We start from the raw sequence: 16,927 nt of genomic DNA, 5'->3' as shown, positions 1-16,927 counted from the left end.
CCCACACTTCTCAACTTATCAACAAAGGACAAAAAGCGAACACGCTATTACTACAAGTTAATTACATACCTGTACATTATTGCACTAACACCTTTGGCCTTAAGGAAATATTTCCTGATATTGCAAAAATTGGAAATTTATTGTTAAAGAAAATTAGTTTACTTCTTCTAAATTACTTTTCGAAAAGGAGGCAAAATCTATGTTTTGCTACGTGAAAACAATTTTGGACTTATCTACAACTATGATTAATTTTATAGAATCCAGATGTCGAATATTAACACAAGGAGGTTCACTATTACGTAAAAATAGTACTTTCTAAGTCAATTGGGCTTATGTTAAAGAGCTAGATATTTGTATTGCGATCTTACTTGTTTTTCCAAAAATAACATTAAAGAAGAGATTTTTTTTCATATTTAGAAAACAAGTTAAACGAAGAAAGAACGTTTGTCTTGTGCATCGTCTAAAAATGAACAGTCACAGCAGTTCTGTGCAGAGTAGTTTTTAATCCTTTATTATTGATCCCAATGCGTGTAACACAGCAAATATACAGTGTTAATTAATAACGAAGCAAAAGAACACTGAGACTTTTTCCTGTAAATATACAGTTACCGCTTGTTCTCATTTGATTTTGGGTGCAATCATTTAAATTGGCTGCTACTTGTTATTATATCGATTCCAGTTTATTCAGCATTTTTTTAGCTTTTTATTCCTGCGTGCGTGTGTACTGGTTGCACCCCCGATACAGGTAGCAGTGACACACAGTCTATATTGTATTATTCTAATAAATTAGATTAGATAATTGATATAATCAACTAATTCGCCAATAAAATTCGAAACATACTCTCACACAGAAAAACAAATGTAATCATTCTAAAAATTGGGTATAAATGATTGATATGCACCGACACCAAATACTGTGGACCTCTGGATTTTCTACTTATACTGGGTATGTGCTTACTGTACGTCGATAGTCTCGTAAATTTTATTAATTTTAAAGAATTGTAAAATTTGGGATCTTTATCTGAATTAAAAGTATGAGAATGAGGGAATCTAATTTTTGTCCTCAAAGACATTCTATTACCTGTAAAAATTTCAAAGGTGAATAATTAAAACATATGTATTTTCTTTTTTTTAATTAATTATACATTAGTCAGATTATGTTTATGAATTTTTAGCTGTTATTTTTCAGCTACAAGTTTCCTAACTTGTCAAACAGCAACGAAAGCAAACAACTCTTTTTTATTCATTTAAAAAATACTGGAAATACAGTATATTTCACGGGAGCTGTTACCACAACACACAGAGCACACCATTCATAAGATCTCCCAACAACGCGAGCCTTAGTCACAGAAAATAAATAGAAAACGGAAGCATCTACAGTACGTAGAAATAATAAACTAATAACAATGAAACAATATAAATAATATCAGAGAGCTCAAAAAGCAGGACGCCACATTTTTCATCTTTGGCCCAGTGCTGTCCACCATGCCACGATTACAAAACTACATTACCGCTTTCATGTCATTTTCAATTTGACGTAATGGTGGAAAACAGTATTTTTGTTCCTCACCTTTCCAAGTCATTTTTGTTCAATTGATTGATAGATGTTATTTTTTTTTTATTTAAATAACACAGCACTACATTGAAATAAGGGTGTGTGTGAAAAGGGAAGGCAAAGTGACAACAATGTTGTTGTTTTTTAAAGAATTGTTTAAAAATGACAAACAACAAGGGCACAGTGGCTAGCATTGCTGTGTCACAGTGCTGGCACCCTGTGTTCAATTCTGGACCTGGGGTGCTGTCTGTGTGGAGTTTGTATGTTCTCCCCATGTTCATGTGGGCTTCCTCTGGGTGCTGGTTTCTTCCCACAGTCCAAATCATACTGGTAGGTTAAGTGGCTTCTGGGAAAATCACCTCAGAGGTGTGAGTGTGTGTCTCTGTGTGTCCCCTGTGATGGGCTGGTGTATTGTCTAAGTTGTACCCTGCCTTTCACCCATTGCTTGCCAGGACAGGCTTCAGCTCCCCTGTGACCCTGAATTGGAAGAGATGAAGAGATGGTTAGAAAATGGATGGATGGATGAAAGCAAGAAAACAAGCTTTATCCAGTGAACCACTGCTTACAGCATTTCATTATGTCTTTGCAAATCATAGTGTATGTGATGAAATTATTTCAGGAAAAATGTGATTAATAAAACAAGTGTTATTGAATAACATTACCTTCAGTCATTGCAAACCATCAACTTACAAAGGTAATGGTAATGCTATTAATCATATACAACATGTTGGTGGAGTGTTCTGTTCTGTGTAAAAAAAAGCCTGTCTTAAGTATGTTCTAGAACTGCTCCTCTGTTAAATAATTGGATCTGTAGATATCTCTCTTCGCTCAAAACGTACAGATGTGATTTGTACTTATTTTTGCCTATAAAGACGTACAGTGATTTCGAAGTCATTGTGTATCTCATGATAATAATGGCTGCATAGATGCAATGCAACATTAGGCTATTTTCAGAGACCTGAACTGCGTCTCAGGATGTTGTAAATAAATGATGAATGCATGGTCATTTTTGAGGAAAAAATAATAAACAGAGATAGAATATAAACAAATATGCAGGAGTAAATTGGTTGAAATAGCCAAAGACAGAAGTTTGTGGAAGAATTTTGGGGAGGCCTTAATTCAGTAGCAGATGGATAAAGGCTAAAGACAATGGTATCTGAAGCTTGGTTTGTATCTGAGATTTTTTCTTTCTGTTAGTTATTGCTCAGTGTTTAGTTCCATTGAGGTCCTTGGTGAACTTAATGTTTACATTTTCTTCTCATATCTTTTTAAGGTGTTAATTGTTGCCGTGACATTAATCTGTAATACAAGAATTTAACATATTCCTGCTGTAGAAAGTGAAAATATACAAATATTTTAAAAAAGGAAAAAGCAAGATGGGATGAGTGTCTATTTTGTCATCTTTTTTAAAGATGACAAACTACCTGTTTTTGGCTTTCCGGTGAAAGAGCTTAGAAATACAACTTTCAGCCATCCATATAAAGGGCTCAGTTTTTGAAAAGCTAGAAAATGCTTTGCACAGCTTCATAGAAAAATACAAGAATCTCCTTTTATGCCTGGAACCTCTGTCTAATATTGAAAAAAACTAATCGGAATAGTGCTTATAAAGTTGTGTCATAACTTTAGATTAAAGAGAAATGATCTGACACATAACTATGTCACAGATAACAAAGCAATTCTTTCCATTTCCAGATTAATTATACTATTGTATCACAAGTTAATAGTTTTTCAATGAGTCATATGTGATTTCTACTGTAACCTTTTCAAAGCAATGCTAATGAAATAAGTGTGCAATACTTTTTAGAGATAATGTGAAGACTGGGCTTACTTTGCAGAGATAATGTGAAGACTGGGCTAAGGACATTTCTTGCAAAACAATTAAGTGCAAAACAGATCAAATATGTTATCTTGTTGAATCACAGCTAAAGCTACGGGGACCCAGAAGTGCAAAACACAAAAACAACCAAGAGTGAACATACAAAAATGATACAACACAAACAAAAATGAGAACACACAAAAAAGACTCCATAAAAAAAACCTACACAACTCAAAAAACAAGTGCACAAACAAAGAAAAACAAAGAAAAATGTATTCAAAATGGCAATAAGTTCTCATAACGGACAAGATGCGGTAATGTGAGAGGGCATCACTGAGTGGAGTGCATGTGTTGAGTTCTTTATGAAACGTTTTCTAAAACCTTAAAAACCACCAGGGCAGTAAAATGTGACAGTAAGTGTCATTTGTTTTGTGCACTCATTTACATTTTTTTGTGTGTTTTGTGGACTTCTGGGTCACAGTTACATTGATAAAAGATCAACTTTTGAAAAACAGAGAGTTTTGGAAAGTCTCCACTTAAGTATTTTAAGGTCATAGATCCTAAAGCCAAACATGAATCAGAAATAAAAGATGATCTGAAAGGTTCTAAAGGGTCTAAATGTTGTTGAACTTTGAACATTTTGATTTCTACATTTGCAAATGAAACTACAGAAACAAAGTGCCGAACAACTGCTGTGACTTTATTTGTCCTTATTTTCATTGTAAATAATCTACTAGATAATCATTCGAAATAATGGGATTACTTTACCTAAAAGGTTAAAGTGCGTCGGTCTCTTTGTGCTTTAGTTTGTGTTTCATTCTTGATTTAGGTTTCAGCACAGCACTGATATCATTCTACCAAAAAATGTTGTATGAAAAATTTGCATGATGGACCAGCTTGACACTTCCTGATGACCTTGTGTGAATTTCAATTTGGCACCTTGTTGGCTGCCCATTAGGTGAGATGCTCATGCTGCTGTGCCCAAGCAACCTTATCTAGCACAGGGCCATCTGCGTAAATTGGTACACCCATAATTCAACCACTCAGGCTGTGTTTATTTTTTATTTTCAGAGCTGCATTCTATTTATTCTCGTTTTATGGCTTGCGCTGAAAGTGCTCTCCTACAGGGCGTCATTTAGGCTGTTCAGTATCATCTCTATTTTCAACAGTGTTGCTCAACTGGCCACAGGCAAGAAAATGACACATGCCCTGTTAGGGCAAATATCAACATTTCTGACAGCTGTGAGAGGTGCTAAAAATGAAGACAGCAATTTAAATACATTTGAAATCTAAGAACATAAGAAGCATTATAAATGAGGGAACAAATCAGCTCATCTAGCTCAGTTGGTACTTGGTAAGTTATTGTTCCAAGTATCTCATACAGCTGATACTTGAAAGAAGCCAGGTATCAGCTTCAACAAGATGCCTGGGTAGTTCATTACATGCTCTTCTCAGGCTTTACTTTAGGTGAAGAAATGCCTCCTGTTCTCAGTTTTAAATGTACTCCCCAGAGGTTTCTACTCATGGTTTTTCTTTTGTGTTTCACAATGTCTGATCAAATCCACTGCGCTGGCTTTGAAAGTACCTTAAAAGATTTTGAATACTTGTATCAGGTCCACTCATTGTCTTTTCTGTTTAAGGCTATAAAGCCCACCTTCGAGCTTTTTTTTACGCATCTCAGGTCCTAGAGCACTGGAAGATCAGTGTACCAGGGTTCACCCCTCTCTAAAATCTAGACAGTGTGAAAGTGCTGTGGCAGAGGACCCAGCCAAATCCCCCCTCCTGAGTCGAGACTGTGTGGTTGAGGGCCTGCCAGTGACCGTGATTGAATGAAATCAAGCCGAGGACAGAGTGGAGCTGCCCACTTCACTGCTGTCGTGTACGTGCTCCAGTCCCGGAGAACTGGCGGAGGTATTTTGGTGTGGAGGAGTTCTCAGGCGGATCCTGTGAGCGACTGGGATCAAATCACAGACGGGGAAGGGAAAATGTCAAACATTTTATCTGTTCTATCTTTATATTCTGCAAAGTATGTGCCTTGAGGAGTCACAATATGAAGATTTCAAAGCCCAGGTGTTCATTTTGACCAAATTGCTTTTAGTTGACTATATTGTAAGTAGTTTTCCCAGCCTGTTCATAAGGAAAATATAGACTTCAGAATGTGAAGTCTAAATCCCTTTCTTCAAACTCAAAAATGTATTCTTTTCACTTGAAAGAGAAAATATTGACATAAGATAGACAGTCTTTTAATAACCTTTCAACACAGAAATTGAGAAATGTAAGTAACATTTGCCAGCACTAGTCTTCATATTTTTTTTAATTAATAATGAAAGCTAGAAACTGCAAGCAGTTTTGAAAGCTCCCAAGCAGGTCCTTACTCTAATAGTGTAAAAGTGCAAGTGAGCAGCAAATAAACAGGAAATTAAAATGATAACTAACAACGGGAGTTTTGTGGAGTTTACTGGTGTTGTTGAACATAGGTTCAAGAGGAGGTCACAATTCTGCTCCCCTGCATACATTATAAATGCTCCCTAGCTGCACACAACTCTGCACACATCTTTTCTATCTCCCCTGGCTCTTACCTTTTAAGTGATACTCAAACAGCTCTGACATTTCCTCAACCATGCACATTAATGTATCCCCTTTATAGTCATTGACTCATTTCATCCTTATCGATTTTGACCAAACTTCTGAATTAGCAGTTTATTGCACATACTGTATCTGGGTGTGATGAAACTGAGCAAGTTTCAAATCAGTTGTTGAAATGTATGTCCCAAAGGAATGGCACTTTGTTTTTTCTGAAAAAAATGGTGATGAGGCACCATTGTGATTTTCTGAAGGAAGCCTGTTTTTCTATGTGTTCACTCTAGTGAGAATACAGTTATATTACACAGGTTTGGACTTAAATAAACAAATAATTGTCACAAAGATAAGATCACTTTATTGGCCATATACAATTTCTTGAATTAGGAATTTGTCTTTTCTCATACCCCAACTTGCTCTTCATGAGACCCACAGACAGAGAAAGAAGCTTGGGGTCAGAGAGCAGGGTCAGCCATTTATACAGTGCCCCTGGAGCAGCTGGAGTTAAAGGCCTTGCTCTGGGGCCCAACAGACTAGGATTCCTCTGCCGGCCACAGGATACAAACCAGCAACCTTCCAGCCTTAGGTGCAGATCCTTAGCCACAGAGCCACCACACTTCTTTTGTAAAAGACTGACAAGTTGCAGATTTGTGGGTGTAACTATACAGTACCCACACTATGCGAGATACTTGAAGACATCTACTCCACCTTGCAATTTTAGGGCTGTTAGGTTTCTGCAGGCCATAATAGTTCTCCCTGTACTATATACAGCAGTTGCCCTTTTTAGTTACAATCCTTTACTATCTAACCATACAAAGAACACAAAAATAGTATCAAAGAACACAAAAATAGTATCAAAGAATACAGAAATAGTATCCCCAAGAGGAATATAGCAAACAGTAACTTCATAGTCCCCAGGAACACAAAGCCACAGAGTGGAAAAAAACAGCATCACCCTCCTCTCACGAATGAGCTCCATCTACTGCCCTGGGGTTCCTCTTTCCCCCACACGGAAGAAAGAGGTCCGGCCAGTGCCAGACAATGTGGTCTATCTCCCCACCATGTTTCTCTGCACGAATCTCAGGGTAGCGGGGGAAAGACAATGGATGATCCTCTGCCTCTGGAGTCCTCCTCTGGTCTCCAAGCCCTCTCTTGTGTCCAGTGGTGCTATCTGTGTCCCAGATCCCTGTTTTCTCCCTGAACAGCTTAAATACACACTTCCTGGCTAGAGCTCCAGGACTGAGATAAGGGCAGGTGTGTCCTGGTGATCATGGAGATGCGTAGGCTACTACGCATACTCCGCTTCTGTATGTAGCGGAGCTAGTTTGGGCGCAGTGATGTCATCGCCCTCCTTGGGCGTAGCAGGGAGCTCAGCCGCCTGGGCTGAGGGAGGTCTCCTTTAGCTCATGTGGCTGGTTCCCTGATGCATTACACCAGAGACCCGGGTTTGTGCCCAAGTGTTGCGGGACGAACCAGCGGGGTGGAGTGGCGAGGGCACGAGAACGTGTTCCTGATTTAAACAAAACTGATTATCAAAATGTAACTAATGTGATATGAGTGAAATCAAAAACTGTGACACTAGAAATAAAGGATCTAGGTTATTAAGGCTAGTACAGCACATCTTCAGATTATGTTTCTGAATCAGTATGTATTTTTAGGAAAGTGTCAGTGTCAACACAAACACACACTATTACCATGCACACTCCGTGGAGCATAATATTAATAAAAGATGCATTTGCCATAAAACAAAACCAGAAGGCAGTGACAAAGGCATCTTTGAAGTGCTCCTTCTTAAATTGACAGAGAAAGATGAGGTGTATCTATTAGAAAGATTATATCATATCTATATTTTGGAGGTGGAATGTGATTTTTTGCCTTCATGCTAAAGACAGTAGATTGGTAAGCTAAATGTGCACAGACAGGGTCAAAGATAACTCTTTGTGGATGATTCACAATATTGCTGGAGATAATTTCAGCTAATGACAGCTGTTGTTTTGCATTAATGTTCAGAAGGGGTGCATAATGGATGGCCTCCTGCATGAAGCTGCGACCAGATTCTCTCCATTGTCAAAGGGCACAGAGAGACTGCTGCTGCTAATTGGCTTTGGCCCAGAATGAAGAGCCACATCAGTAACCAGATAGAAGCTAGCTTCACAATACACTCCAATGAGTGGAAGACACTCAATGATTCCCTTGTGCATGTTGGCAGAGCAGGGAAGGAAAAGCTGGATAGCAGGATTGCAGGCTAACTGGAGTTTGTTGCCCTTAAGCATGTCAGCAGGAGGGTTTCAGAGAAAGTAGGAGTGATTAGAATATTTGCTAACACTCTATATGGTACTGTAGATAAGGACCTAAGATAACTTCCTCCCTTCTTTATATACTGTAAGTGGAAAAGGTTAATTTAATTTTTCAGCTCATCCAATGTGGCACTCTCTGAATGTTACAATGCTATGGAATAACGAACTTCATTCCTCTTATTCAGACTTACTGCTTTCTCTATTATATGTGTTACTTTTAAAAGAAATATATACATATTTCAGTTTCACTGGTCAAATGAGCTAATGTATGCTGTGAAGATGATCTACAATAAGGGCAGATCACTTCTCTGGGGCTGTTCATTTTTAACTTTATAGATGCAAACATCATACTTGGAAGTCTATTATCAATGGTTCTGCTTTTCTGCCATTCTGAGATCACCAGAGCTCATTAATATTCATTATCAGTACCTGTTTGATATATAGAAAACATATATTGGACTAATCTAGACTTATGTTTGATATCTTGAGCACATTCCTTGAGCTTTCCAGACCTAGTCATGCAGAATGTGTCCATAACAGGGAGCAAAGGCACAGCCTTTCTAAAGAAGATGAGAGTCTTGCACAATCACCATAAAATATTAATAAGAAGGTTTGCACATAAAGTACACATTTTATAGTGCTACTAGTAGGTCAGTTTTTTTTAGAAATTAAATCAGCTTAGTAATTTTCTAAAACTGTGCTAAAAATATTTATTAGGACAATCACTACCCAGATCTCCCCTATTTCAATGTGTCATATGTCATCTTTAACAAATGTATCAAAAAGTACTGAAATTGGTAAATGATTTCACACAATCCTTAGGTAAGTAAGAGTAAGACGGGCATTTATATACTGTATGTGTGTGAGTGTTTGTGGATGCTTTTTATAGTGCATCTTGAAAGGCATGAGAAAGCAATACTCACCAAAGTCAAGTTTATAAATGAGGTGCAATGGAATACACTCATGTCTCATTACCATGCAGATCACACGAAAAAAAGGTACTGGACGTTTACAGTTAGAAAACGACTATTATTTATTTTTTTCATCTGTCCTGTTTTTTTACAGCAGAGTACAATTTCGGTTTCTTTCCCCGTTACGGGGGTGTTGTCCTCTAAAGCTGTAAGTATTTCAGGGGCTCCTGACTGTCCCTCTTGCCGTACGTGTTGGAGCCCACATTGGTAGGAGAATACACCGTGCCTACAGTATTGCTGGACCGGATAAGGAAGTCCGCCAGGCGCTGAGTCACGCAGGTGGCAGTATTGCACTTCCTCTTTTCCATCCGATGGCTACATAAACAAAAGCAGACAATTAGAAATGAGAACAATTAGAAACTGGAGAATTACAAAGAATGTCAGGAACTCTAAGAAGTTCAGCTGTGGTCCTTTTGTAGTAAAATTTAAAAAAAGACCAGTTACAATTAATAAGTGGTTCAGCTGTCTTGATGTTCAGTTTAGAATTGAGATGACTGCCTCATCAGGCACTTTCCAGAAGTGTCTCGATAATAGTGACTCCACAGAGAGGCACAGCACTTGTTCCATGAAGTCACCACTCTTAGCTACAGAAGAGCCTTCTATTCCTGGTCCGGCATCTACTGTTTCTCCCTGAAGATAGATTTAGAGGTTAGGATAACTTGAGACTTGTCACTCACTTTTTTGTCCTCGAAGACCTTCTTAATCTAGATCTTAATCTAGGAAGCCTCCATTTTGTCCTTTTTAATTGATTTTTTTAGCATATGCATTATATTTACTGTTATATCAAACATTCCATAAAACACTGACATTACAACAGATGTCTGAAATCTGTTTCTGCTGGGTAGTTTTATCTTTGTGTTTTTATTATCCTTTTTTTATGATTACAAGACGGCTTTCACTGTCAATATGTCTATAGAATAATATATGAAATATATTATATATAAAATGCATAATACTGTACATGGTACAGTACCTGATGCTGATAGTAAATTAATATAAATTCGTAAATTGAAGACTAATAAGATGATACAATTAGTAAATTGTACTGAATTATTTTTATTTTTTCAGTTTAATTCATACATATCCATGTAGACATATACAGTATCATACTTCTTGAGTATTTAAGTAGAATACATGTAAAAGACAGTTGCTTTTAGTAATATAAGACTTCAAAATACAGCATCAGGGCTCTTCAGATTATGTTTCTGAATCAGTATTTATTTTTAGGAAAGTGTAAGTGTCAACACATATTACCATACACACTCTGTTGAGCATAATATAAATAAAAGATGCATTTGCCATATGCCTTTGAAGATATTGTATTTTATTTCACATTGAAAAGGAAGTAACAAACTGCTGTACTGTTATTTCTCTCAACAACCATGTAAAGCAAAGGCTGTGTTTTACAAATCAGACACCATGTCCACCCACTACAGTACACTTGCTAATCCACGCAACTCAGTTCAGAGTCAATTTAAAAAACAGCCTCTCTGGTTTGAAGGAACTCAAAACCTTAAAACCCATTTTTATAGCCCCATATGGCTAAATAACCGCACTGCAGTGGCATTTTAAAATGTTCAAGGCAAAAAAAAAAATATTTTCACCTGAGCAGGCTCAAACCATCACACAGATAATAATCAGTACCCTAATATATTCTGCAGCCTCTTTTAATAATTATTTTCTGAGCACGAGTGCAAAAATGCAATAAAGAACTTAAACTAAAGTGAATTTGTAACTTTATATCTGTGACTCTACACAGGACTAAAGTTGTGCTTGCAGGAATTGCATTTATAAGCTGTTAAATAGCAATGGAAGTCGTGGTACCTGATGCGTTTGGGAGGGTCCCCTTCTGGCAATACTCCAGTGAAGCTGAGAAAAGAGTTCTTTGAAAAGCCAGGCAACAGCCATCTCTCTCTCTCTGGCCACGCATCTGACTGCTCAGTGTACACAGGAGAGTACCTGCAGCACAGTCACAGCAAGGGAGTCAGCTCCTCCGCTCGGGACACCACAGACAACAGCTTTCAGAGAGCGCGGCCAGGATCACTGAATACGGCAAGTGGCTGACTAATGAGTTTGCACTTTGAACAGGCACTCATGAATATAACTCTCACTTGCAAAGTGGAAAGTCACTTGACAGACAAATGAAACATCTTCAATGAATTGAACTTGATACTGTCAGTTATTAATCACCCCTTTTTTCATTTTTGAATTAAAGCTCACTTATCAGTGAAGGATGACCTGATGTTACCTTAGGCGATGCTGTACTATAAAAAGCCACATCCCTCTCTCATCGAGATCTACATTTCGTGTGGCCGAATAAATGAAAGCAGTCCATTATGTGCATGTAGGAGCTTCCCCCTTTCAAATTCCTTCGAGTTCAAAAAAGTGCTTGGCTTTTCATAGCACTGCAAACTAAAATATCAGACATTTTTCTTCGATTGTACAAAGAATGTATTACAGATGTACTGGCATGTCCTCTTTTCTGGCTGTGCAAGCAAACAGCAAGCTAATATTACAGTACTGACCTGTTACTGGGTGCAGCGCTGACCCATTGTATGACCACAGATAGCACCAATACAAAGGCAGGCAGCTTCAGATTGCACATTGTGTGCTCGGCCTGATAAATAACTGAAATCAGAAAAAAGGGTTAACATGACTTCAGTTTGCTGTAAACATTTTAATACTTCTCAGTATTCAATACATTTTCTGTGTCAAAATAAGAAGATTCTTCATCAGTATTAAAGGCGTGGAGAAGGAGATACAAGTATGATTACTATTCCAAAATAAAATTATTATAAAATATTATAAATGGTATAATATTGTATTATTAAAACTCAAACGATATATATGAGAAATTGTTACTTTTCATTACTTACTAGCGATTTTGGGAGTTAATCCCTTTACCTGGTTCACAAGAAGTAAAGAAACAAGTAATGCAGTTTGATATTTCGGTTTTAATCTCTTTTTGAATCTGTTCAGCAACAATTAGCTCCTATTTCCTGTTTACAGCTTGATGTTTGCAGAAGAATGATCAATCGTTTAAACACATCCTGTGAAGGTTTTGATAGAATGTGGTAGTTATTGCAAATGAAGATGTGCAAAATAAGCCTTTTCCCCCAGGAAAGAGAAGACGGTAAAGAACCTTAGAATAGGAAAGAGGACATAGAAAGAAATTCACTTACTTTTAGTAGCTGGGAATTGCAATTAATTAAGATCAGATCCAGCTGGAGGTTCCAATGGATCCTGGTGTTATTACAGGATGTTTCTCTCAGTGTCTCACAGCTTGGATTAAGCTCCTGTTTTTTATATGCTACACACCTTAACCACTTGTGACATCACTTCTTCCAAATATAGCTTGCAATTTCCATTTATACAGAAAGGTGCTTTTATCAAGAATTCAGAGATGCAGGATGGGTCAGTGCTCTGTAGCAGAAACGTCATCATCATCATCATCATCATTGTCCTTGGCTCTATCACTTGTTAGGTGATCTAGTGCAAACCCACTTGAAGCTGTAATGGAGACCTGGTGAGCTACTGTTAAAAATGGTTAAACTCTTTAAACAATGTCAAATCTTTCTCCATGGAGTGAAAACAAAAAAACTGAGTAGGAAAAAAAAGTAGGAAAAAAGAAAAAGCTCATAAAGACCTTTTCAAAGATGATACAATAAATATTTTTTTTTACTCTTTTTGGCTCACTTCCATGCCTTTTTGTAACTTGACAATAGGATGTCAGAATGAAAATCTGTTCTGACTAATGCAGGGGGTAAGATACAACTTCAGGTCCCTTTTAATTAAGGCAGGCAATCAAGATACGGAGATGACATGATGTAACTCCAGAAATTCAAACGTAATAAATAGTATATTTTAACTAAAATTTGGGATTTAAGTACAAAGAAGGGAGTATACAGGTGATTTGAGAGAAGCTTGTGACTTCAACACATTTTGAACCAGGGTCATGCATTTTGTCTGTTTGTGTTCAACAGTTGTCAGTTTTCAAAGCCTTACTTAAAACCTTTCACAATAAGGTGCACTTTACTTTCAGTTTGATTTTTCCATTGTGGGATTTAGAGAAAAAAAGCATTTTATACACTGCAGTGTTGGAAAACCTGTTATCTTTATCACATACAATTATTTAATGAAACCTTTGTATTTTAACTATTTAAAATTTCATTAAGTCATTACTACACTTAATCCTATGCCAAAAATAGTTATATACACATTCACATTTCCTCTTCACTTTATTTTTTTGGGAAATTCTGTAACACTATCTTGTGCCAAAAAATATACCATATGACAAATCAATTAAAAAGTGTTACTGAATCCAATCATGGTTAATGACTGAAATATTTACAAAGGTGAAATATTTATTTGGTCAGAATTAGTTTTCAAAACAAGGAAATAAGAATGTAATATTACTGAAGGCATACTGTAGATGATGGGTTAATTCCAAGGTGGAATCTAATTTGTCTATTATCATTGCATATCATAAACCAGCACTCAAATAGAGGGGTCATTTGTCCTGTCTAGTTTTTTTGTTGAGCTATTTAATTTCTGTGTTGCTTACAATGCTGGTGTTGAATTACAGCTTTCTACAAAAGCCAATGAGTCAGCCCAATCCAAATAAGCTACAATGCTTATAGAAATTCTACACACTCTTTCCAAAGTAAGATACTGTATTTTGAGGCATAACAGCCTGAAATCAGAATTGTATTGTACCTTTATTAACACACTGTAATACATAACTTTCAAGCGAAAAACAAGTGCTCAAGCATTCCGAAAAGTAATTACAAATAAAATCATAGACAAATGGGTTAGATACAGTATATATGTGCAGAGCTCTGGGGTAGTATTTGATGGGAGCACCATTTTCTTGAAATACCTCCATAATTTTGTTTGGATAGGTATGTGCAGTATTGTACCAATGTAGCACACCTACATCTGACAATGTTTCCCCATTCCTCAGTTAAGAACTGATCAAGTTCAGTCATATTGTGAGGGACCATTAATGGATTGCAAAGTTTACACAATTTCACAGGTTTTCAATAGAACTGATGTCAGGGCTCTGACTGGGCAACATGAGGGCGTTTTTACCTTTCTAGTGCTTTAGCACCTCCACTGTTCCTTTGGCTGTCTGGGTGCATTGTCATGTTGAAAGGTAAATGTCCTTCCAACTTTCAGCTTCCCTTCAGAGGGACGCAGATTTTCTTCAAGAATCCATCTGTATTTTGCTCCTTCCAGTTTCCCTTCAATCCTGACCAGTGCGCAGTCATTGCTGTAGAGAAACACCTCCATAGCAGAATGGTGCCTCCATCATGCTTTACAGTAGAGATGGAGTTCTGTGGGTGATGTGCTGTATTGGGTTTTTGCCAAACATATGCAATATTTTGCATTTAGGCTAAAAAGTTTCAGGCCACAAACCTTTTTTCCATGTGGCTTCAGAATCTTCACAGTGTTGTGTTGCATGCTGTACCTCAAACGACAATTGATGTGGACATTTTTGAGTAGCTGCTTGCTACCCTTCCATACAGCCCACAGTTGTGACATGTATACTGTACATTGACCAGTCATTGATATGAAGGCCTGAAAGTCCTTCAAAGTTGCCACTAGATTCTCGGTGCCTTCTGTGATTAGTCTCTTGCTTGCTTAGTCATCCATTTTGGAGGGACGAACTGACCCAATTAGGGTCTTGATGGTGCCAAATGCCTTTCGCTTCATCATGATGATCTTGCTCCAAGGGATGCCTGTGCTCCAAGGGATATTTAAGGCCTTTGAAATCTTTTTATATCCATCTGCTGCTCTGTGACTTTCCACAGCTTTATTCTGGTGGTCTTTTGATATCTTCTTATTGCTCATAGGTGACTATTCCCTTTGGGATGCACTGCCTAGCAGGAGAGACTTACAGTGACAGCTGAATTTTGGAAAAGAGTTTTGAGAAGAAAAATTGAAAAAGTTTCCGAAACCAATTCTGAATAATTAGTGAATCACTATAATTTAACACAGCCAGAGGCTAATTTTTTAGAATGGTTGAGCATCTGTTTTTCAGTTGGAGGTTGTGTGTTACAGTGTGTAAATAAAGGTAAAATAAATTCAGATTTAATGTGTCTTGATTTTTGGCTGTTAGACTACAAAATGTGTTAGTTTGGGAAGGGTCAGTAAACTTTCTATAGGCACTGTATGCGACCGTCACTGTTCCACATGGGCTCCTGCCCTGCCGCTTCACCCCGCCAGTTCCGCAACACCTAGGGCGCGAACCCAGGTCTCCGGGGTAACGCAACAGGGAACCGGCCGCATGAGCTAAAGGAGACGTCCATCAGCCCAGGCGGCTGAGGTCCCTGCTACGCGCAGGGAGAGCGTTGACGTCACCGTGCCCAAACTAGCTCCGCTACATATACATACCGTACAGTGCCTTGAAAAGTATGTTCCTCCCTCCAATGATGTCCCATTTTTCTGAATTATAAACAATTACAATACTGACCGTCCATTAAATTCATTTACATCTTATGTAAATCAACGTAAAGCAAATCACTGTAAGGGGGGTTTTTCAAGGTACTGTACGTTTGATAAATAGCTGCAACACTTTTTTTTGCGGTGGTATCTAAGATCTCATAAACCGATATAAGAGGTGTTAATAGCGGCTTGTCTAGCACCGATTAAATAAATATAGGCGCGAGTGGAAGTGACATTGCCATAGAACATACCTATGACACCGCGAGAGATGAATGTATCCCCAGATTGTGTTTAACTGTGATTCTGTGTGTGTCTATGCATATTTGTGAGTGACAGTGTGTTTGAGGAGGCTCCAACTTAAAATCTGAAATCTACTTTTCCATAACATCCTGTTATTAATTTTGGTATTCCACAGCTTTATTGAAATCATGTTCATTACAATGGACTGTTGAGATTTATCATTACCATCACAAGTGTCTAAGAGGAGGATGGCATTAATTAAATAAAAAGGTAAAAAAAACTAAATGGGTTGCCTCTATTGTACATAGCTTATGCATGTGTTGAGTGGGCTTGTTTACTAATGACAGCACTTAATAATTTTCCTTCATATATTATTTTATTCAGATGTCATAGGAACTATTTACAATAGTAAATCATGTGGCTTATCAATAATTGCTCTTAGTTTGGCTCTGAGTAAATGTTTTTTTTTCCACTTTTATCAAAAAACATGCTTTCTAAAGAGCATTCAGCTTACCAGGCACATTTTGAAATGGTTTTTATAAAAACAAATGACAGCACTGTGGAAATGCCTATTTTGAGAATTTGTCATTTCCAGCTCAAAACAATTTATAATATACACATCTAAAGTAAATTTAAAATATAATATATAATATCATTTGGGACATTTTAATGTCTTTTACATTACTTTCCTTAGAGTTACAAGAAAGAGAAGATCAAGAGTTTCTTCTTAGTAATATTACTGTACTACGCTCACACAAGCATTTATTATATTTTAAAATCTATTTAACTATGAATGAGGTGTTATGAAAAAAGCTTAAAAACAAAGACAAAAATTGAAAAGCTTTCACATTAGAACTGAAACTTAATTTAGTATTTTCACAATGCTATTTTACTAAATTTGTAGCACTTTTTTTTAGATGTAGTACTTTTAGGAAATCATGAACACACCACAAAAGTTAATTAAAATAAAAAATAAGCACATAATTAAAGTGATTTTGTTGTAAACAAATTAATTAAGTTC

At 37.1% G+C, this 16,927-nt stretch overlaps 1 protein-coding gene across 1 annotated transcript; it reads right to left on the bottom strand.

Moving 5' to 3' along the window:
* Nucleotides 1-9,256: 9,256 nt before the first annotated feature.
* iapp (islet amyloid polypeptide) lies at nucleotides 9,257-12,535 on the bottom strand. The gene is made up of 4 exons (XM_088646609.1): nucleotides 12,402-12,535; nucleotides 11,745-11,847; nucleotides 11,044-11,178; nucleotides 9,257-9,534 (listed from the first exon to the last, which is right to left on the bottom strand). The coding sequence occupies exons 2-4, from the start codon at nucleotides 11,822-11,824 to the stop codon at nucleotides 9,360-9,362; spliced, it is 390 nt and encodes a 129-aa protein (XP_088502735.1). The 5' UTR covers nucleotides 11,825-11,847; nucleotides 12,402-12,535; the 3' UTR covers nucleotides 9,257-9,359.
* Between the last annotated feature and the right edge of the window lie 4,392 nt (nucleotides 12,536-16,927).

The sequence above is a fragment of the Lepisosteus platostomus genome, chromosome 9, assembly GCF_059453375.1.
Source record: "Lepisosteus platostomus isolate fLepPlt1 chromosome 9, fLepPlt1.hap1, whole genome shotgun sequence".
NCBI lineage: Eukaryota > Metazoa > Chordata > Actinopteri > Semionotiformes > Lepisosteidae > Lepisosteus > Lepisosteus platostomus.
This window is presented reverse-complemented; position numbering and strand designations above follow the sequence as displayed.

Bases quoted from the DNA above. Each gene is read 5' to 3' on its own strand.
- iapp (XM_088646609.1), bottom strand. From the start codon at position 11,824: ATGTGCAATCTGAAGCTGCCTGCCTTTGTATTGGTGCTATCTGTGGTC. The intron at 11,179-11,744 runs GTCAGTACTGTA...ACTGTGCTGCAG, and splicing joins AGCGCTGCACCCAGTAACAG to GTACTCTCCTGTGTACACTG. The intron at 9,535-11,043 runs GTACCACGACTT...TTGTTTATGTAG, and splicing joins GACCCTCCCAAACGCATCAG to CCATCGGATGGAAAAGAGGA.